The sequence below is a fragment of the Peromyscus maniculatus genome, chromosome 4 (assembly GCF_049852395.1).
Source record: "Peromyscus maniculatus bairdii isolate BWxNUB_F1_BW_parent chromosome 4, HU_Pman_BW_mat_3.1, whole genome shotgun sequence".
Taxonomy (NCBI): domain Eukaryota; kingdom Metazoa; phylum Chordata; class Mammalia; order Rodentia; family Cricetidae; genus Peromyscus; species Peromyscus maniculatus.
This window is the reverse complement of record NC_134855.1, coordinates 80,745,823-80,769,283: the sequence shown is the minus strand read 5'-3', so window position 1 is coordinate 80,769,283 and position 23,461 is coordinate 80,745,823. Positions and strand designations below refer to the sequence as shown.

Here is a 23,461-nt window from a genome sequence, read left to right as displayed (position 1 = left end):
TGTTGCCACTATCTAAAGACTTTGTGAGATAGTCTCCCCTTGGGTCAGTTTTAGTGTAGACGGGTTTGGTAGTGGTGTTATTTCAAGGGCTGCTGGTCTCTTTGTGATTGTGTTTGAAATGCCTGGGTAAGGGCCCCCCTTACCCAGTTACCTAACAGTTCTGAACTGTAGTTTTTGTGTTTCCAAGTCAATGAGAGTTACAGGCTCTAGACCACAGCCTTCGGTTGAGCCTTTATACCTTGCTATTAGCTGGCAACTGTTAGAACACGAGATGGGATACTGCTCAAGTCAGACCTCTATCTTCATCTGTACAGCTGGATCTGGGATACCAGCTGCTACAGCGAGAGACAGGCTCTGTATCAAGATCCTGTCTAGGCACCTGTAAACAGACTCCAGGTGCCTGGATTCCATGACAGGTGCCATTCGCAGTCTCCCAGAGAAGCTTCCAGACCATGCTCCCAGTTGGAGACACTAGAAAGATAGCAGTGGCAGTACATCCTCCACCCTTGTGATGAGCAGATCTCAACCAGGTGTGCTCCTCCCCGTCCCTTGCCCTACCCCAGGCCTCAGGTGCGCGTGCCTTCCCTGGAATTCCTTCCTCTCCTCCTTGCTACTGAGGAACCGAGGAACCGGGGACTGTCTGGCTGTAGGTTCTTGCTGTGAAATTAAACCTTTCCTCTGGTATCTCTAAAGAAGGGATCCCCAGTTCTGCCTCAAGGGCCTGAACTCGCGTCAGAGCTCCCTGATGCTGTTTGCTGCCTGTCTGTCTGTCCATATGGTAACCTTTCTATTTCTCTAGTTCTTAAACAGCTAAAACTTTTCTGTCCCCTCCCCCAACTCTTCCTTTCTTCTTTCCCCCCTTTGGCTGTTCTGGAATTCACTTTGTAGATTAGGCTGGCCTTGAACTCGGAGATCCCCTTGCCTCTTGAGTATTGCTGGGATTAAAGTTGTACACCACCAATAACCTTTCTAATTAAACTTCTTATAAGTTTAATTATAATCTGACTTAGCATATTATTTGAACCCCAAACTCAACAATTACCCCAAGGAAATGTAGTTTCAATCCAGTGATGTTTTCTCTTTGTACTGGGACTTGCTCCTTGTTCTTGTTTGTTTTGTTTTTAGAGTAGTTTTAGGTTCATAGCAAGCCATGTAAGAGACAAAATTCCTATGCACCCTGCCTTCACACACCCCTGCCTTCCTTCACACACCCCTGCCTTCCTTCACACCCCCTGCCTTCCTTCACACACCCCTGCCTTCCTTCACACACCCCTGCCTTCCTTCACACACCCCTGCCTTCCTTCACACACCCCTGCCTTCCTTCACACACCCCTGCCTTCCTTCACACACCCCTGCCTGCCTTCAACACCCCTGCCTTCCTTCACACACCCCTGCCTTCCTTCACACACCCCTGCCTTCCTTCACACACCCCTGCCTTCCTTCACACCCCCTGCCTGCCTTCACACACCCCTGCCTGCCTTCACACACCCCTGCCTTCCTTCAGGATGCACCACCAATACACCTTTGTTACAAATAATGATCCTTCATACATATTATTGCCACTCAGTCTGCACACCAGGCTGTTTGTGTATTATCTAGCTTTTATAGTTGAATTTTCTTATTTATTCTGCAGAGTATAATTCACAATGGTGACAATTTTTTTAGAACAAGTATTTCGGGGAATTAGTTGTTTTAGTAGGAAATCATGGTGATGATGTTTTGGAGAAGGTTGCTTTCATGTTCCCTTAAGTCCCTGTACTCTAGATTCAGGAGAGATAATGTAAATAGCGATTTTGTAGGGCACCCAATATCTGAGAATTTCATTTAAAACATTGAAGTGGAATGTATTTTGGGGAGTATTGTATCTGACTGGATATTTTATGTTCATTGAATGTTCCTAAGTGTATTTATTATTACTGTGTGTGCATATGATGCATGTGGGGAGTGCGTGTGTCCCATGTGTGGTCAGTAGACAACCTTCAGGAGTAGGTTATTTCCTTCCACTGCTTATCAAGCTTGCAAGTGCTTTTAGCAGCGGAGTCATCTGCTGGCCCAGTGAGTATTTCTTTAGGTATGGTCTTAAGGGACTTCTAGTCTTCTTCCAGAGAGGAGACAAAACACACTTGCATATTATCCTGACGGTTTGTAGAGAGCTAGTTCACTTTATTTCTTCCCAGGGTTACACTATAGCTTAAGTTTTTGCTGTGCCGCTATTTTTCATAAACACCAAGGAAGTCACTCTAGGACTCTTAATTTATATGTGGTTTTGGCTGAGGAGATTTATAATATACCGCTGGTCTTCCTTGGTTCTGTTGTTACAGTCTGGAGAGGCAAGTATATCCCTCTCATACACATATTGTAACAAGGATGGGCACTTCTTTAGAACATTTATCTATCTGTTTCAGTTCTGGTTGCTGAGATCTAAACATCATTGACGCAGTGTTGTGGAGAGGGCTTGCGTAACTATAGTACAGTGTGGTAAAGTGGAAAAGGAACCAGCCTCATGCAGAAAGGGCACAAGTGCTGGCAAGATGTGAGGGGGACCAGCCTTGACCCTTCTGTGAGAACAGATCCTCTCCTGTGAGACTGATGTACTCCTATAGACCATCATTAGTCTTTTCATAGGTGGCTGGCTACCTTCCAGTTGGCCTCTACATTGGGAGTCTCATTTCCAGTGTGTGACCCTTACGTATGAGGTATAGCCAACACACAGTGAATGTCATTTGTAAATGAACTGAGGCTAGTGAACAGCCTAACTTGCTTAAGCCTAGAGATAGTAACTAAAGAATTTGTGTTCTTATTTGCTTATTCATTTACTGTGGTCCTGGGGTTTGAATCCAGGGCTTCACCCATACCAAGTAAGCCCATATACCACAGAGATACAGTCCCAGCCCTTTTTATATCTTTTAATCTTGAAACAGAATCTCTCTAAATTGCCCACACTGCCTTAGAACTCACTCTGTAGATTAGGCAGACCTTGAACTTGGGTTCTTCCTGCTTTAGTTACCTGAATAGCTGCTATTCTAATCCTGTGCCATTGGGGCTGATTTTTAAAGCCTTTTTTCTTTCTTTCTTTTCTTTCTTTCTTTCTTTCTTTCTTTCTTTCTTTCTTTCTTTCTTTCTTTCTTTCTTTCTTTCTTTCTTTCTTTCTTCCTTTCCCTTTCTTTCTTTCTTTCTTTCTTTCTTTCTTTCTTTCTTTCTTTCTTTCTTTCTTTCTTTCTTTCTTTCTTTCTTTCTTTCTTTCTTTCTTTCTTCTTTTCTTTCTTTCCTTCCTTCCTTCCTTCCTTCCTTCCTTCCTTCCTTCCTTCCTTCCTTCCTTCCTTCCTTCCTTCCTTCCTTCTCCCTCCCTCCCTCCCTCCCTCCCTCCCTCCCTCCCTCCCCCCCCCCTCTTCTCTCTGCATAACCTTGATGCCTCTGCCTCTGCCGGGATTAAAGGTGTGTGTGTGTGTGTGTGTGTGTGTGTGTGTGTGTGTGTGTGTGTGTGTGTGTATTAGAGTGTAACCTGTGGGAGAGTCTCTCCTTCTGCCATGTGGGTCCTGGGGATTGAACTCAGGTTATCAAGCTTGCATGCAAGCATCTTTACCTGCTGAGCCTTCTTCCTGGCCCTAGGCCTGATTTATTTACTTTTATTCTTTTTGAAATATTATTTATTTTAATGCATATGAGTGTTTTGCTTGTGCACCATATGTATGCCTGGTGTTTGTGGAGGCCAGAAGAGGGCCAGGATCTCCTGGAACTGTAGTTACAGATTGTTGTGAGCCACCATGTGGGTGCTGGGAATGTACCCAGGTCTTCTGGAAGAGCCACAAGTGCTCTTAACTGCTAAGCCATGTCTCTGGCTCCTTTAAAACAATATCTTCTTTGTTAGAAAGATAAACATTGTTTGTTGTGATCGGCAAGCATTTCCTTTCTTTTCCTCTCTTTCCTTCCTCCCCTCCTCACCTTCTTGTCCCACTTCTCCCTTCCCTTTCCCCGTCTTTGCCTGTCCTGGATCTCACTCTGTAGACCAGGCTGGCCTCGAACTCACAGAGATCCACCTGCTCTTGTCTCCCGAGTACTGGAATTCAAGGTATGTGCCATTATGCCTGCTCCTTTCCTTTCTTGAGACAGAGTCTGTCTGTGTAACCTGGCTTTAAATAACATCATCATGCTGATGTTAATTTCCTGATTTTGACATATACATTACAACTGTATAAGAGACCTTGTTTAGGAAGTATATACTAACTAAATGATGCATTTGGAGGTAAAAGGGCAGGCATATTATCTGCAACTTGAATCTCAAGTGTCCTCAAATCAGTATTTGTGTGTGTGTAAATGATAGAGACGTGTAGTACAAATAGGAAAATGTGTTAACATTTGAGAAATTTGGTTCAGGGTATTATCTGAATACTGTGTGTTGTGGAATATTTGTTTACTAGACAAAACTGTGTTACATTTGTTTATGCTGCATTTGTTTAATGATATAAAGATGTGTTGCTTTGCCTGCCTAAGGCACCTGATTGGTCTAATCAAAAGCTGAATGGCCAATAGCTAGACAGTAGAGGGATAGGCAGGGCTGGTGGGCAGAGAGAATCTAGGAGGAGGAATCTAGGCTCCAGAGAGAAGAGAGAACGGGGAGAAAGAGAGGGAAATGCCCAGGGCCAGCCAGCCAGACACAGAAGAAGCGGGAAAATAGGATACACAGAATGAATGAAAGGTAAAAAGCCCCGAGCCAAAACATAGATGAAGAGAAACAGGTTAAATTAAGTTATACGAGCCAGTGGGAGAAGTGTAAGACAAGGCCGAGCATTCTTAACTAATAATAATAGGAGCTGGTTAGTGGTCTAAAGAGAAAGCCTGCTACCGCTGTGTAACCGGTTTATAAGTTTTCTGCAGATTTAAAGGTTTTGAAAGATATTTATGTGTATGTGAGTAAGAAGGTTAGAGGAGTGTTGGACCCCCTAAAGTTGGGATTAGAGGTTCTTGTGAGCTTCTGATGTGAGTGCTGGGACTTGAATTCTGTCCTCTTTAAGAACAATACATGCTCTTAACTACTGAGTCATCTCTCCAGCCTAAATTGAAAAGTTTTTGAGTCAGGCACGGTGACTCATACCTGTAATTCCAGCACTTGGGTGCCTGAGTTCTAAGACCCGACTATAGTGTGAGGCCTGTCACAATCAAACCAGACCAAAGGAGAGGGGCAGAGTTGGAAGGAAAAAAATTTTTTTTTTTTTTTTTTGAGACAGGGTTTCTCTGTGAAACAGTCCTGGATGTCCTGGAACTCACTCTGTAGCCCCAGCTGGCCTTGAACTCATAGAGGCCCACCTGCCTCTGCTTCCCAAGTGCTAGGATTAAAGGCATGGGCCACCATCACTCGGCTAAGAAAATGTTTTAAAATAGATTTAGATACAAGTGTTAAGTATGGAGAGAGGGTCACTTAGGAACAGGACAGTCCATACCAAGAGATTGTGAGCTTCTCAACAGAGTCACGCAGTCTGTACAGTAGCCTTACATGTGATCATAGTGACCTGAATTTACATCACTTAATAGGGTTCTAAGAAACCTTTACCAAATGAAATGTTGAGATTGTTTCTGAGGGGGTATGGACAGGATCTCAAGCTTTAAAACCAGGTCAGAAGGCTCAAAGGAACCGCACTGTGTGTAGGCTACAAGGAAGCCAGGACATGTTTGGCTGTTAACAGTATGCCTGGTCTTTCTTGTGAGATTCCCAGAAAACCTCAGAGCAGGAAAAGAGTAAGGTTGAACATAAGGTTACATGCAGACTGCTTTAGGCATTTTAACATTTTTTTTTGTTTGTTTGTTTTTTCCAAGACAGGGTTTCTCTGTAGCTTTGGTGCCTGTCCTGGAACTCACTCTGTAGACCTGGCTGGCCTCAAACTCACCAAAATCCACCTGCTTCTGCCTCCTTAGTGCTGGGGTTAAAGGTGAGCGCCACTACATTTAGCCCATTTTAGCATTATTATTTGAAATATATTTGTAAGAAAAGGAATATTAAAAAACAAAAACAGCATATTGTCTCTGTGGCAAATTTTGTGCTGAGATTATCTCAGCCTTTGAGAGACTTCATCTAGACTCTGAGTTGGGAGGCCTCTTATCCTACATGTCTCTTTCATTTTTCCTGTTTTTCTACTCTGCTGCAATGAATATAGGATCTAAGGGGAGTAACTTCCAGTAAAAAGTCCTATAGTCTTAGTCATCCTAGGAATGATGTATTGAGACGTGCAGTGGTCAAAAGCACAGACGCACCCGAGCCCCAGCTGCACTCTGACTGCTGTATGGTCGTGCCTGGGGACTTACTCTAGTACCTGTTTCTTCATCTGTTAAAAAGATGTATATGATTTCCAAAATTCCTAGAAGGGCTATGGGACACCTAGTAAGTGTATTACAGTATTATGTTGTGGTGTTATGTTAATCATAGTATTATGTTAAGGACTTACTGTTATTTCTGTTACTGTATATATGTTTTTATTTTTTATTTTTGGAGACAAGAGTCTCATATCCCAGTCTGGCCTTGAAGTCCCTAGGTGTGGAGGATAACCTTGACTAGATTCTGATCCACTGCCTCCACCTCCTAAGTGCTGGGATTACAAGAGAGTATTACTATGCTTGCTTCTGCAGTTTTGAGGGTGAGCCCAGGGCTTTGTTATGAATGTATTAAATCATTCCTAGCTCGTGTTACTCTTGTAATTATATGTTCTTTAAATAATTTACACTGAATGAAAAGTAGGAAGGTGACGTGTTGAGAAAAAGGATTTGTCCGGAGTCCAAGGAGAGTTAAAGAGAACAATGAAGAGTGAACATGATCAAATACATTATATATTTACATATAAATATGTAATATTATATGTAATAATAATAATATTATTATTATAATATATAATGTAAATATGTGTGCATGAAATTATAAAAAAAGAATTGTTGATTGCCTTAGGAGAGAGAAATATTCTGTCAAATTCAGCAGAATGATCTAATGAGTTTACTGGGTTACTTACAGGAACATGGGCTAACTCCTGAGTACCTGCACCACTGAGAAGTCATACCCCCAGTCCATTTTTTGGAAACTTCTAGTGTTGGGAGTGGTGGTGCTCACCTTTAATCCCAGGCCTCAGGAGGCAGAGGCAGGTGGCTTTCTTGAGTTTGAGGCCAGCCTGGTCTACAGAGTGAGTTCCAGGACAGCCAAGAATACACAGAGAAACCCTATCTCATAAGGGAGGGAGGGAGGAAGAAAGGAAAAAACTTCTTTTATACATTAACACTTCTAAGATGACAGACTAGGTCATGAAGAAGTGGTTGGAACCTCAGGGAAGCGTCTATTGGACACCCTCTCACCCCTGGCCTAGAGGGAATGCAAAAAGGTTACTACGAGAGACCTGGGTATCTGTTGTACCGTCTGTCCATGGATACAGGCCACGCCATGGCCTCCTGTCAGTTACTATAGCCACTCTTGTCCATGATGCCAATGGACGTGTCAAAACCAGAGGAACAGCTAGATTCTCTTCATCCTTTTTTTCTTTCTACATTCTTTTTATTTTGCTTGTAGAAAGTTACGGACCAGTTAACCATAAAAAGCATGTAGCAGGTGGTTCAAGTTATGGACTTAATTTTAAGTCAGTTAATATTTTCATTTTCTAAAATACGATGAAAATATATAACAAGAGCTACTAAAAATGACTGCTGGGCCAGTTTCTAGGTTTTTATTAGCTTGCTTTTCTGTTTCTCTGAGTCAGTTTCATAATGTGAGGCTGGTTTGATGAGAGGAAGAGGATTAGGAATCAGTTTTAAAATCTCAGCACCCGGCTGGAGAGAGCACTCAGCTGTTGAGAACACCCTTGTTGGACAGCTCACAACTGTCTGTACCTCCACTCCAGCTCCAGGGGACTCAATCTGTCGTCTCTGGCCTCCCTCCCCAGACACCTGCACTTAGATGCACATTCCCATTTGCACAGACCTGCATGAATACAAATAATTAAAAACAGATCTTTAAAAAGGACTCAGCTCCACGCTTTCCTTGATCATGTGGGCACTGCATTCTCTTCCTTTGCACAGCGAACAACTTTAAAACTTGCCCCAAGAACAGTGACCTTTTACTTTCCGTGATTCTAGGGTTGGCTGCACCTGATCCTGCAGTTCTTGTGTGTGGAACATTTTGCTTACCTGAATTTTTGATCTTGGGATAGACAAGACGGCAGCAGTTTGTAGAACATTCTCTTTAAATGATACAGAGCATGAACAGTTATTTCCATGGCACCTGACCCATTGTTAGTGCTCAGAAAGTGGGGTTTGTTTTTGCTCTAAGTCCTGCAATGTTGCGCTGTCTTAAATGCAAGGTGGCTGGCTGGTGTGTCGGAGTCCCTTGGCTGCCACTTGTTGACCTCACATACTTGGTTTCCCGAGTTTCAAAGCTTTGTTAAATGGACGGCACCGACGGTGAGTGCCTGCCGTGTGCCCAACAGTGCTCTTCCATGGGCCGGAATCACAGCACTGAAACTGGAAGTCCAGGTTCTGTGTCTTCACCGAATGCATGATCTGCTGGAGCACGGGGAAATGGACAGCCAGCAGACATGTTTATTAGCTGTTGGGAAGTGTTCTAAAAGGACAGCCAAGCAGGATCTAGATGGAAAGGCAAATGCTCCTTCTGTCTGGAATCATCTCCCAGGTGTCCCTACGTGTAATGGTTTTGAGCCGGTTTGACGTGGTATTTAGGCCAATGTATGTAGTTGGCTCACAGCACGCAGGAGGATGGCGGGAGACAGCAGGTAGCTGAGGCCTGGAGGCAACTGTGAGGCCCTTTCACTGAGATAGGATTCTCCTGGGGACCCTGGGGTGGATGTTGTGGTCTGGTTTGTGTTAGCGTCTTGTTGCTAGACTGAGATGGGTGGGAGAGGACAAGGACAGAAGCTGAAACGGGAGCTGTTGACATAACCCAACAAGATGTCGGTCTGCCTTAGGACAGCATAGCAGTGGAGGGGAGTCGAGCGGTTGACTTCTGGGTCGGTTTTGGTGCTAGTTAGTGAGGTTAGCTAGTTAGTGAGGTTAGCTAGTTAGTGAGGTTAGCTCATGTTGCGGAAAGTGGAAGAGGAGGGCTGTATTTGCCCTGCCTGGCTCGGGGGCTGAGACACTGAAGACAATGGGAGCTGGAAGGGCAGGAGTGGTTGGAGATCAGGAATTCCTTTTCAGTAGTGGAGTTGGAGATGACAGTGGGCATTTGAGTCAGGGTGTGGACTAGATAAAGGGGTAAATAAATAGGTAAGCATCCCTCCCCACCCTCCTGGGTCTTCCCCTTTGCTGCTCCCTTTCTCTTTCTCTGCTGGACATCAAACCTGGGCTCTGCATATGCCAGGCAAGTGTTCTATGCTGAGCTAAGTTCTTCCTCAGTCTGTCATCACAAAAATAGTCAAGAAGTGTACACAGTTTAGTGCCCAGGACCTGATAAATGGGTACATAAAATGTATGCAATGGAATAGGTACTGTTTAGCAATAAAAAGGGACTATTAAGAATATAGTGCATAAACAAAAGCTGGTTGTGTGACCTTTAGTGCCAGAATTTAGGAGGCAGAGTCAGATGATCTCTGTGAGTTCCACTATACTCTGGACTTCTGAAATCTGAGCTAGCCAGGGCTACATAGTCAGACCCTGGTTTTTGTTTTTTTAATATAGTCTAAAGGACGTAGGTGGTTGACTTGTTTCTATCACTCAGGGGAAGTAAATGTAGAAAACGAAGGTTGATGTTCAAAGTTTGAAGTTGGCACGAGAGTTAATGAAATGGTGTGAAGACCTGGTACAGAATGATTGGTTATAGGGCCTTATGCTTCTGTCCTAAGAACAGTGTTGTAATTAATGCTTGCACAACTCTGGCTGTCTCGAAACACCTCAGAACAGTGCTGTTTAAACAGGGCATGGGAAATAACTTTGTAAATCTCTTATTTTTTTAAGAATTACTTTTTAAACATTTTAAGATAGACTGATGTGGGACTTGTTTTATAGTCTAGGCTGGTCTGGAACCATCTTCCTCTGTCTTCCTGCCTCAGCCTCCTGTGTGGGAATCGCAGGCCTCTTTCACTGTACTTGTCTTGTCTGGTTTTTGTCATTGTTTGTTTTGAAAACCTCTCCCACATCTACCTCTATCTTAGAGAAGATCTTAGGGTTTAGTAGTTTCATGTTTACTGAGATTAACCATTTCTTTATCTTTTATAAGTTGGTGCTGTGTATCTCTGTTGTCTTTATTCCCTCAAAGTAGGGAAATCATGCAGGTGCACACTTCTGGATTGTCCCCAAAGACGCACACAGCAGGACTTGCCTTTTAATTTTACTTAGTGATGTCACTGACAGAATCATCACTTTTATACTTGACAAATTATCTGATCATTGCCTTAAGCTTCATCAGACCTGGGTTTTGTTCTTATGAGCACTGACCTCTGAAGTAGTGAACATATCAGCATTATGCTTAGTTTATCAAAATGAAGAAATGAATATATAATGTGTAGTGGGAGCCATTTAAGGACCAGTTTTCCTCCCCTGCACCCCAGGACCTCAGGCTTGCTAGGAAAGCTTTCTAGGGCTGCGCCATAGCCATAGCTCAGTGCTTTTTTGATGAATATGCCTCAAATACGAATTCAGTGTAGTTGCATTTCCAAAGGTATACTTGTTTCCAGAATTGGACATACTGAGCTCCTCAACCAAGACAACCCTTTCCCTATTAAAGCTAGTAATTGAGCATTCGACTTAAGCAAGTAGGTAAAAACGGAACAGCTACAAAAACGAGATGTTCCATTAATAGCCATCTTTTCTGAGTGACTCTTACTTCACTGCATTCTTATCTGAAGAATTGCGAGCATTCTCTTCCAGTACTCTATCTACAGTCTACCAGTCCATTCAGAGTTCTGTTCTCTCACTGGGCAAAATTTCCTTTCAGCTTTCCGGTTTCTAGTGTTAAGCTGTGTTTTTTATATTAGTGTTTCAAATTAAAAAAAAACAAACAACAGTGCTTGCTTGTAATGAACATCAATACATTTGACTAAAAACACAGGGCAGAAAAAGAAACATCATTTTATATATATGCTTTGTTACCATATAATCTCACCTTTGGAGTTGTGGGCTTCATATTATTAGACTTCTGTGTACTTAAGAAACAAAACTTCAGGCTTGGTTGGACTGTTCATTGAATTGGCATATTTAATGTATTCTTTATCTATGTACAATGCACAAATATACATAGAAGTTTGCTTATACAAAAGTGTATTTCCCCAGCTAGTACAAGAGTTGGAAACAACTTGAGTTATTATAACAAGAATGTTTTTTTTTTTTTTTTTTTGGTTTTTCGAGACAGGGTTTCTATGTGTAGTTTTGGTGCCTGTCCTGGATCTCACTCTGTTGATCAGGCTGGCCTTGAACTCACAGAGATCCACCTGGCTCTGCCTCTTGAGTGCTGGGATTAAAGGCGTGTGCCACCACCACCTGGCAGAATGTATTCTTATAATGCATAGCTTTAAAGTTTGGGTTTTTGAGACAGGGTCTCTGTAGCCCAAAGTGACCTGGAACTCTGTATGTAGTTGAGGCTAGCCTGAACTCATTACATTCTTTTGGCCTCAGCCTCTCAAGTAATGGATTACAGGTGTGAGCCACCACACCTGGCTTGAAGTTCACTTTGTATTGCAAGGCCAGCTAGTAGAAACCTGTGTCTCTGTCAGGTTCCTCTAGAGTGTAGGTGCTTCACTATGTGGCTTCCTCACTTTCAGTGTAATGATGTACAGAAAATGTATGCCAGGGTGCATGACTTCAAGGAGGCTGGTTTCCAGACACAGCAGGGCTGGTGTCATGTGAACTCTGACAGCACGCACAAGTCAGACCAATCCCAGCTTGGAGAAAGGGAAGAGGACATAAAGTCCATTCCCCCCCAGAAGCTGTTGGCAACTGATAGCGCCTGGGAGGGGGAAAGTTTGTTTCTTCACTGGAGTGACACTGGGTGGTATATCAACCACAAGCCCTACGTCCAGAGTTGATCAACACAAAACAGACTCCAGGGTTTTTGTGTACTTTTTTTTTTTTTTTTTGGTTTTTCGAGACAGGGTTTCTCTGTGTAGCTTTGCGCCTTTCCTGGAACTCACTTGGTAGACCAGGCTGGCCTCGAACTCACAGAGATCCGCCTGGCTCTGCCTCCCGAGTGCTGGGATTAAAGGCGTGAGCCACCACCGCCCGGCTTTTTTTTTTTTTTTTTTTTTTTAAGAGAGAGGATTGGGGTGGGTGGATATAATCTGGGAAGTGTTGGAGGTGGGAAAAGAATATGATCTAAATATATTGTATGAAAAATTTTGAATAATATATTAAAGAAAAATCATGGCTAAATAGAAATAGTTTGGTCATATTTATGTTGGAATTGATGATTAAATTTATTACATTTTTATTATTACATTATTATATATTTCATAATCAGGTATTCTTAAAGGAAACGGCTGCTTCTAGGGCTGTAGGAGGAAAAGAAAAGAACAACCTTAGTCTGGAATGTCTTGTTATGCCAGAGATCTGTGAAAGTAGGAGGCCATGGTGAATGAATACAGCTCTAAGTGTCCAATTCTGGGAAAATTTGATATCAAAATAATTATAGCAATGGATTATAACCCACTGAATATAATAAAGTGAGAATTTAAGTGAAAAGGAACCTAATTTGTTTTTTTTAAATTTCAGAGCTCCAGAGATTATATTGGGGTTGCCATTTTGTGAAGCCATAGACATGTGGTCATTGGGATGTGTGATTGCAGAGTTATTCCTCGGATGGCCACTTTACCCAGGAGCCTTGGAGTATGATCAGGTAACAGAACTGTCATAGTGATTGGAATTGGTGGAAAGTAAGAGTTATTCATAGTCTTAGAGTAATGCATGATTCTACATGCCCAGAATGTGAACACTGTATGAAGCTGTCTAAACTCAGCATCTTATGGAGTTTGAATTCACTTAATAGAGCATCTGATTTAAAAGCTCTTTTCTAATGTTCCAGCAATGCATTACTTACTCTTCTATTGCTGTGATAAAACATTAAGAAGGCAACTTACAGGAGGCATTAATTTGGGCTTACAGTTCCGGAGAGTTAGAGCCCATGAAGACGGAGCAGAGTCCGCAGGCCACAGGTGCAGGTGGCTGCAGCTGAAGCTGAGAGCTCACATCTCAAAACACAGACAGGACGCAGAATTAGTGCAAAATAGCAAGAGTCTTTTGAAACTCAAAGCCCACTCCTGTTGACATACTTCCTCCAGCAAGGCCACATACTTCCCAATCCTCCCCAACAGCCACCAACTGGGCACTAAGTATTCAAATACTGGAAACTTATGGGGGACATTTCATTCAAATTACCACAATTATAATCTACAGACTTGAAGCCAATTTTGTAAAATAATTCATCATCCACTCTATCATATAATACTTAGGTAGTATAGTAGTATTTAGCTTGATGGTTTGAGGCAGCTTGTCAGTGTGTACTCCGTCTCCCTTGAGCCTTGTGAGCCCCTGTCTTAGGGCATGCGTCACTTTGCCCAGGCCTGTCTAACCGTTTTCCTTTTTGAGACAGGGTCTCTCTTTATAGCCTTCACTGTCCTGGAACTCACTACACCGACCAGGCTGGCTAACTCACAGAGATCCACCTGTCTCTGCTTCCCAAGAGCTGGGATTAAAGGTGTGCGCCACTCTGCCTGGCCTTAATTGTGAGTTTTATTGTTGATTTTCTATATCAAAAAGGATGTGAGGGGATGAAATGATGACTCGGTGGTTTAGGACATGTTCTGTTCTTTTAGAGGACCTGAGTTTTGTTCCTAGCCCCCACATCAGGTCATTCACAACTGTCTATAACTCCAGCTCCAGGGGATCCAATACCTACTTCTGCCCTCCATGGGCACCTGTACACACATGCATATATACACAGTCACATAAATATACATAATTCAAAATAAAACCAATATTTTTTAAAAAGGATGTGAGAAGTAATTGGGATGACTTAAATGTTTCTGAGACGATTCAGTATTAATTATTAACACAAGATTATATCATTGACATTAATCTCATCATTTACAGTGACTTTGTACCAGTGACCCTTGCTCTTTTAGGTCAGGTTTTCTAAATTGTCTAGTTTGTCTCCTTTATATTCTGGATTCCTCTAAAAGACAGTTTATGTACAAATTTCTATGCATCCTCTCTTATGGTATGTTTTTAGTTTTTAGTCAACTTTGGACTTAGATGGAGCTGCTAGACTATTGCTAGTTCTGAAGGATTTGGCAATCTAACCAGAATCCCATAATTCCAAGCTGCCAAAGCACCTTCACCAGCCAGCTGCTAGAAATGTACTTGTAGCTCTCTGCGTTAGTTTATGACATACATAGTCCTGTGGAACAGGACACCATCTAGTGGCAATTCCAAGTTGGCTTGCTGGTATATTGTGTCTTGGGCAGCTCATGTTAGTACTAACAGAAATTTAAAGGTGAGTTACTGTACTCCTTCCTTTATATGAAGGAGAGAAAACGGCATCCCCCACCTCCAAATGAATAGACTTGTTAGGTTACAATGGTAATTTAAAGACAAAAAGTCTGACCCAAACCCAGTTTCTCTAAATCTTGTAATTTTTTTTTTTCCTTTAAGACAAAAGAGTAGGAGGAACCAAACCAAACTTGGAACAGGTGTTACCTGGTTTAAAGGAACAATATTTTCAGAGTGTTCTTCCAAAGGAACTAAAGAAAGTCATTATCACAAGGCACCAATAATTGTAGTTTTCATTCAGGTTTTAAAATAGTTATTTTTAAAAATACATACATACAAATAAATAGGAGTAGAGATGTGCATCCTTATTTTGTTCTTAATCTCAGGGAAACTTTTCCCCCTTTTGAGATAGAATTTCACGCTCTAGCCCAGGATGGCCTGGAATTCACTAGGTGGCCCGTGCTGTTCCCAAACCTAAAGAAATACATACTTTTGCCTCACCTTCCTCAGTGCTGGGGCTACCCAGTGAAGTGTTAGTGTTTGATTTTCATAGATTTCATCTTTCTTCTTGGATTGTGGTCACCTAATTTGGGATGTAGTAGTCACTAGTAGAATGTACTTTGTAGCTAGAGTTTTCCTGCCTTGCCCACAGTCAGGACAAATCTCTGTCACCCGCCAGTCCCACAGCCGCTCAGACCCAACCAAGTAAACACAGAAACTTATATTGCTTACAAACTGTATGGCCGTGGCAGGCTTCTTGTTAACTGTTCTTATATCTTAAAGTAACGCATTTCTACAAATCTATACCTTGCCATGTGGCTCGTGGCTTACCAGCATCTTCACATGCTGCTTGTCCTGGCAGTGGCTGGCAGCGTCTCCTTCTGCCTTACTGTTCTTTTATTTCTCCTCTGTTAGTCCCGCCTATCCTTCCTGCCTAGCCACGACCAATCAGGTTTTATTTATTGACCAATCAGAGCAACTTGACATACAGACCATCCCCCAGTACAGCCAAGTGCAGACCATCTCAGACACCTGCACTCAGGCCCATGGTCCTAATCATCCTCTATGCAAACCTGCTGGGTAACGCCACAAGGAACCCAAGAAGGGCTCCCACAGGACATACATTAACATCCCACAGCAGTACTTCTTTCTCTTATCTGTTCCTTTTTCCAGTTATCAGTTGCCTCAATGCATTAGGAACTATTGGGTCCTTTTTCATTTATTTGAAACAGAGTCTCAGGTAGCTTAGAATGACTTCAAGCTTTCTTTGTAGCTGAGGATGACCTTGAACTCCTGGTTTTCCTGGTTCTATCTCACAAGTACTAAGATCATAGTTGTATGCCAACATGCCCAACTAAAAACTTGGTGATCTCCCTACCCCCAAAGCTCAGGATTGAACTGTGTTCTACCACTGAATTGTATCCTTAGCCTTGGTATATTATCTTAAAATTTTTTTTAAGATTATTTTTTTAACCTTACACTGGCAGTGGGCAATAATAGTAATATATCTTATTTATTTCCTGAGTTCCTTTCTGGCCCAGAAACTATGATTATAACCCTTCACATTCTTCTCATAACCTCTGTGATACTTATTGTTCTCTGTTTTCAGATAAGGACCTAGATTATAGGAAAGGGCTCAGTAGCCTTGCTGCACTTGTGTGTGTGAGGACAGGAGTTTGGATCCCCAGAGTCCATGAAGCTGGGTAGGCATAATCCCAAATTCAGAAGTATAGGACAGGAGCCATATCTGCCAACTCTGAGTTCAACTGAGAGGCCCTGCCTCAATGAATGAATGGAGAGCAATTGTGGGAAAAATACAACCTTATCCAACCAAGGATAAGGTTTTATACCTGCAAACATAGATAAACATGTACTCCCCCCACACCACACATGCTCCCACACAATGCAGACAAGCATCTATATACCACACCACACCTAGAGACACATGTTAAAAAAAAAAAAACAACCAAAAAACAGAAAGCGAAGCTAACACAGGCAGTCTGCTTTCAGAAGCCATTAGCAGTGGGTCACTTCCACATGCCTAATGGGTAATGATACTCCCAAAGCAGCCCTGAGAAAGGATTAAAAGTAAAAGGGTACAAGCAGACCTGCTCTGTACTCTTGTCCTCTTTCTGTAATGGCTACTTCTGGACTCCACTCTCAACCCAATTGTGTCAGTTTAGCACCTGGAGAGGGCTTTTCTAAATCTGCATTAGTTTTTAAATACCCCAACCAGCCCTGTTGTTCTGTCCTAAGATTTGGGTTCCAGGAAGGAACAACCCATGCTCGTGTATCATTTTGTCCTGAGATGATAGCATTTTATATCACTCAGAATTTTTATTGCGCCCACCTCCCAACCCTGAGGTATCTGAGGCCACTTGAGCCTTCTGAGTGCTGAGTGTGAGCTACTATGACTGGCAAAATAGTCTTTATTTTTTCTGTTTTGCTTTTGTTATTAGTAAAAACTTTAATAACAGAAGTGGTCTTTTGAAAAAGGGTCTTTATGTAGTCCTGGCTGTCCTGGAACTTGCTTTATAGACCAGGCTAGACTGGAACTCACAGAAATCTACCTGCCACTGCCTCCCAAGTGCTGGAATCAAAGACATGCACCACTATGCCCACTGAATGAACAAACATTTTAAGTAAAAAGATGGTAGCCATTAGTATGAAATTAAAATGCGGTGGCATATGCTTCTAGCCCCAGCACTCCGGGGGACCAAGGCAGGATGATTGCTTTGGGTTTGAGGCCAGTCTGAGCTACTTAACAAGTCAGTCTCTCTCTCTCTCTCTCTCTCTCTCTCTCTCTCTCTCTCTCTCTCTCTCTCTCTCTCTCTCTCTCTCTCTCTCTTTTTTGAGACAGGGTTTCTCTGTGTAGCTTTGCGCCTTTCCTGGATCTCACTGTGTAGACCAGGCTGGCCTCAAACTCACAGAGATCCGCTTGGCTCTGCCTCCCGAGTGCTGGGATTAAAGGTGTGTGCCACCACTGTCGCCAGGCAAGACTCTCTCTTAACACCCACCTCCAACTGTACCCAAAAGAAAGTAATGAAAGGCCTTTTTAAAAGTGACTATTAAAGAGGCAAGTTTTTTATTTTTATTTTTGAGGCTGGAAGATACAGGGTTTCTCTTAATCTGAGAAAAGAACTAGAGGAGGAAGGAAAAGATGGACGACTTAATAAAGCAGAGTGTCTCAACTGGGAAGAAGGAAGATGGAGGACCCTTTGGTCCTGTTCCATTTCCCATTTCTAGCCTGTGTTTATTTCTTAGGGTGTGAGAACCACTACAAAGGCCCAGTGTGTATCAGGCTCTGTCACGGGGGTAAGAGGCGGGAAAGGAAACGTTCCTATACCAGAGTGGAAAGCGAGATGGAGAAAGGTCTCGCTGGGAGGATGGGGGTTGCTGGGAAAGACAGTTACTGTTGCTTACTGGCTTGGATGGTATAATAAACAAGGTGATATTAGCCAGAACAGAAGGAAGAGTGCTGTGGGACACCAGGGCAGGTAATGGCAGGAGGCCCTGCGGGCGGGGTTTCAGTGTGTCCTTGGGAGGATGGTCTGTAACCTGTTGAAATCTCACATAGGTCACCGAGGCTCTCTGTCTACACTCCCCCTAGAATAGTTCATCTAGGCTATCAATCCAAAATCTCTCCTTCCTTCCTAGTAAGTTACTGGGTTGGGAATAGCCCAGTGGTAGAGCACGTTCCTAGCATGTGTGAGACCATAGGTTCAAACCTCCAGTCTTGTCCCCCTTATCCCCAAAGGTAATTTCATCTCTTAACTGTTTCTCTCTTAGTAAATCTCCATAGTTCTAGGCTTTGAACATGCTTTCCTCTCTTGATTTATATAGAACTTTAATATTTTACATTACATTAATAATTTACATGTAACTTTAATATAGATCAAGCTTTTCTCAGGCAACTCTTGACTATAATTGTTTTAGTTATCTTTCCCTGTCTTTCCTTACAATGTACATTTACTGTGTACTTAAAACATTGCAGATTCCTCAATAAATGTGAATTTATTGAGGGCATAGATAGTATATTTTTCTTCTTAACCTGAGATCTAGTATAGTCACTGATAAAATGTTCGATTAATACCTGTCATATGAAAGAATAATTTTTTTTTAAAATTATTTTTCAGATTCGATACATTTCTCAGACTCAAGGTTTACCAGGAGAACAATTGTTAAATGTGGGTACAAAATCCACAAGATTTTTTTGCAGAGAAACAGATATGTCTCATTCTGGTTGGAGATTAAAGGTAAGTCATTAAATATATACATATATATATACACACACCTTATTTATTTATTTATTTATTTATTTATTTATTCATTTATTTATAAGTACCATAGGACAGGGTCTGAATCTGTCTACTATCTTTACCAGCTGAAATAAACACCATGACCAATAGCAACTTAGAGAGGAAGGGTTTTATTTGGTTTTCACAACCTGATCATAGTCCATCATTGAGGAAAGTCAGAGCAGGAACTCAAGCAGAAACCATGGAGGAATGCTGCTTACTGGCATGATCCCATTCCCTCCCCCCACCTTTAAATTAAAAAATTGTTTTAGATTTTTAAAATTTTTATGTTTTGCCTGCATGTCTGTCTGTCTGTCTGTCTGTCTGTCTGTCTGTATGTATGTATGTATGCACGTGTGCCTGGTGCCTCTAGAGGGTGTCAGATCCTCTGGAACTGGAGTTATAGTTCTTGTTAGCTACCGTGTGGATTCTGGGAAACAACCTGGTTCCCTCTGTACGAGCAGCAAGTGTTCTTGACCCCTGAGCTGTCTCTGCAGCCCCTCCACGTGCTTCCTTATGTCACCTAGGACCACATGTGAGGGTGCGTGTGGCATTGCACCCGTGAGCTGGGTCCTCCTACAGCAGGATGGTCCCTCCTACATCAGTCGTCAGTCAAGAAAATGCCCCGAGACTTGCCCATGGGGCCATTCTGATGGAGATATTTTCTCAACTGAGGTTCCCTTTTCCAAGATGATCCTAGCTGTGGCAAATTGACAAACTAACCAGCACAGCAGGGTTTCATTATGTAGCCCAGGGCGGTCTCCAACTTGATCTTCCTATGTCGGCCTCCTGAATCCACCGTTCCTGGCTTCATATTTATTTATTTATTTCTATTATAAAGTACATTTCTGCTTGTTACTCTTTTTGAAACTACTATTCTCAGTATCAGGCTGTATGTGTCAGGCTTAAAGGCATAGAAATTGGGATATGGCGAGTAATATGTTATTTTCTCTTTGATATATAAGACACTGGAAGAGCATGAGGTAGAGACAGGAATGAAGTCTAAAGAAGCCAGAAAGTACATATTCAACAGTCTGGACGATATAGCGCATGTGAGTATTACAGTCACCTTGTTAATCTTGTGTGCTGAAGATGATCCTAGAGGGCCAAGGATTCAAACACATCACTCATTTTCTACCTTTTTTTTTTTTTTTAAATTTTCAAGACAGGGTTTCTCTGTGTAGCCTTGGCTGTCCTAGAACTCACTTTGTAGACCAGGTTGGCCTCGAACTTAGAGATCACCTGGCTCTGCCTTCTGAGTGTGGGGATTAAAGGTGTGCGCCGCCACTGCCTGGCTGTCACTCGTTTTCTAAATGCTTACTTTTGAAGTGTTTCAAACAGAATTCAAAAATTTCAAACTTTCAAGTTAAATTGTATTTGTCTATATCAAATTTTAAATTTGCCTTTCTAACTTTTTTTTTTTTTTGTTTTGTTTTTTGTTTATTTGTTTTTGTTTTGTCTTCAAGAGGAAAATGAACAGGAAGACTTCTTTTCCTGTCGTAGTAGAATTGGTCTGTGTTTAGTCAACAACATTTGGGCTGGTGAGATGGCTCAGTGGGAAAAAGCATTGGCCATGTAAACCTGGTGACCTGAGTTCTCTCCCTGGAACACATTTAAAGGGAAGGGAAGAACCTAGTCCATAAAGATGTCCACACAGGCAGGTGCACACGTACGCACACGCACACACGCACACACCACCCCATACACTCAAGACAGACACACACAGATGCTTACATATACACAGAGATACCACACACTCAACACAGTTATACACACACACTCACACAGAGATACAGACAAGCATTCACACAGACACACTCACTCATTCACAGCAATAACAAAGTGGGTTGGTTTTTTTTTTTTTTTTTTTGAGACAGGGTTTCTTTGTGTACTCCTGGCTGTCCTGGATCTCACTCTGTAGACCAGGCTGGCCTCAAACTCAAAGAAATCTTCCTGCCTCTGCCTCCTGAGTGCTGGTATTAAAGGTGTGCGCCACCACTGCCCAACAAGTTTTTTTTTCTTAGATTTCCCACTTTGAATCCTGTTTGTTACCTCAGAAGATTTTGTAGGTTTTTGAATTTCAGTTCATTTTGTGTCAAATAACTAGTTGCCTGGAATTTTTTTAAGATGTTAAATTTTAACAAACCCTTCTTTCTATGGCTTGTCTTTATTTGATGGCTTGAAACTTTGATGTCCTAGGTGAACACAGTGATGGATTTGGAAGGAAGTGATCTTTTGGCTGAGAAAGCTGATAGAAGAGAATTTGTTAGTCTGTTGAAGAAAATGTTGCTGATTGATGCAGATTTAAGAATTACTCCAATTGAGACGCTGAACCACCCATTTGTTAACATGAAGCATCTTCTAGATTTCCCTCACAGCAACCAGTATGTCACTTTATAATCTTTCATAGTTTTTTTTTTTTTAAATAATGGTAGGGATATAGAAAATCAGTGTCTTCACTAAACACTAATAAATCAATCTAAAGAGATAGAGCTAACCTGGCTGAGGTTGCATAGACTAGTTAGTATATGGCAGAGTAGAGTTAGAACACAGTTTGAAGGGCAGTTCCACTCCTGACCCAAGTGTCACACTGAAAATGGGAGTGTCCCTCCTGGAGCAGTGAGGGTACGGAAGTGCATGTGGAGGTCACTCTGAAGTGAGCCCCATTTCTGTTTTTGCTGGCCCTCCCTGGGTCCTGTCCTCTGCGACCTCTAACTCTATTGTCTGTTTTCCTTATGTATCTCTTGATTTCTTTCTTCTCTTGCTTCTCTGAGTTCTAGAAGGTCTTGTCATTCTGAAGGCCTTGTTGGCTGCCTTAAGTAAAATTTGTAATGTTTTTGTGGTCTTTCTGGATTGGCAAAGGTAATAGAACCACGTGACATCAGAGCAGAAGAAAAGAATGTTCTGGGGGAGGAATGGACCAGCAAGAGGCGAGTAGGAGGAAGGGGCATGGGAGAGAGCAGGAGGGCAAGGCATAAAAATGAAGCATAACGTGTGTGCAGATGCCACAGCGAAACTCATCACTTAAAACAGTAACAAACACTCCCCCAACTTAAAGCAACTGAACTACTATTTTAAAAACATAATGAAAGTCATTATGAGAATGAACCAATATTCATTATTGTGAAATGCCCTTGTATTAGTACTTTATAGAACCCAGGTATACTTCCCTTAAACACTGACGATATTCTGAAAATAACATCCTAATGACATTCTTGGTATCATTAATATCATTTGTCTACTAAGATTTAGGACAAATTATATAAAGTAGAGATCATTAAATTATTGTGTACCAATCAAAAAGTGTATAGTGCTGTCTTGCTCTCTTAAAAATCTTACCAGCATCATGTATATTTGCTTTAATATTTTTCTTATAGAAATTTCTGTTAGAAAAACTATAAGAAATGAAGTGCAATTCATAGAATTTATTCTTTTCCAAATAATTTTTCTTTTATAGAGTAATCTTAAACTAAACATTTTCAATAATGTTACAATACTTTCCACTTCTTCTTGTGCAGTGTGAAGTCCTGTTTTCACATTATGGATATTTGTAAGTCCCACCCAAGTTCCTGTGAAACAAGTAGTCACGGTAAAATGTCACTCTTACGGCCGGTCGCCTCCAACAGCGCTGCTGCTCTCACCGCAAACCTGACCAAAATCGGGACATTGAGAAACCAGGTGAGAGGTCACAGTTGTTCGTACTCTTGTCTTCTGATTCTCGCTTTGCTTGGAGATGCAGAAGCATCACGTGAGCAGCGGATGCAGTGAGGGTGAGCATTTAGTGTGTCTATTCTGTTAGAGCTAAACCAAGTAGAATATACCTTTTGAGTTCATTCTCTCAAACCTTCCTTCTCTGCTGTTAGGACCAAAACTCTATCAAAAATAGAGTTCACTGAATCCAATTTAAGTTGATCAGTCTGCTTTGTGTTTCATTTTCTGGGTTCATTTTTATTGTGGACTATGATTTTAAGTATGGATTTATAGTGTATTTGTAGCGACTGGAAGACTGCCCTACATAATGTGGAGTACATTGATTGTTTCAGGCATTAACCACATCTGCTCACTCAGTTGTGCACCATGGGATACCTCTGCAGGCGGGAACTGCACAGTTTGGTTGTGGTGATGCTTTTCATCAGACCCTGATTATCTGTCCCCCAGCTATTCAAGGTATGTTTTCATTTAGAATATAATTTAGGTGTTTCTCTCTCTCTCTCTCTCTCTCTCTCTCTCTCTCTCTCTCTCTCTCTCTCTCTCTCTCTCTCTCTCTCTCTCTCTCTCTCTCTCTCTCTCTCTCTCTCTCTCTCTCTCTCTCTCTCTCTCTCTCTCTCTCTCAAAGATAAGTTCTCACTGTGTAGCCAGGATGACCTGGTGCTCACCTCACCATCCGGCTGCCTCTGCATCCAGAATGCTGGGATTAAAGTCATGCACCACCACACCCTGGCCTGTGCCACCTGAAAGCAGCAGGATGACCACGGAGAAGGCTCCAAATGCTGTGTCCAGCTTTGCCGCAGTGCTGTACAGTTTTAGTGACAGCGATTGATGTCGCATCAGTTACCTGGAAATACACTTGTGATTTTGCTATTTAGAAAGCCACTGAGATTTAACATTTTTTAGCATTTATAAAGGAAAATAGACTAGAGAGGTGATATTATGGTCATTTCTATTTCTGATTTGTAGATTCAGAAGATTATTTGAAAAATTTAATT

General features: G+C 42.0%; 1 protein-coding gene across 22 annotated transcripts in view; it reads left to right on the top strand.

Moving 5' to 3' along the window:
- Hipk3 (homeodomain interacting protein kinase 3) overlaps positions 1-23,461 on the top strand; it is an 83,515-nt gene that overhangs the window by 47,904 nt on the left and 12,150 nt on the right. For all 22 annotated transcript variants that reach the window (XM_076570199.1, XM_076570203.1, XM_076570197.1 and 19 more), the window contains 6 exons: positions 12,682-12,805; positions 18,594-18,713; positions 19,721-19,807; positions 20,955-21,139; positions 22,274-22,433; positions 22,799-22,922. In XM_076570199.1, coding sequence (XP_076426314.1) covers positions 12,682-12,805; positions 18,594-18,713; positions 19,721-19,807; positions 20,955-21,139; positions 22,274-22,433; positions 22,799-22,922 — 800 coding nt within the window. The remainder of the gene's footprint in view (positions 1-12,681; positions 12,806-18,593; positions 18,714-19,720; positions 19,808-20,954; positions 21,140-22,273; positions 22,434-22,798; positions 22,923-23,461) is intronic.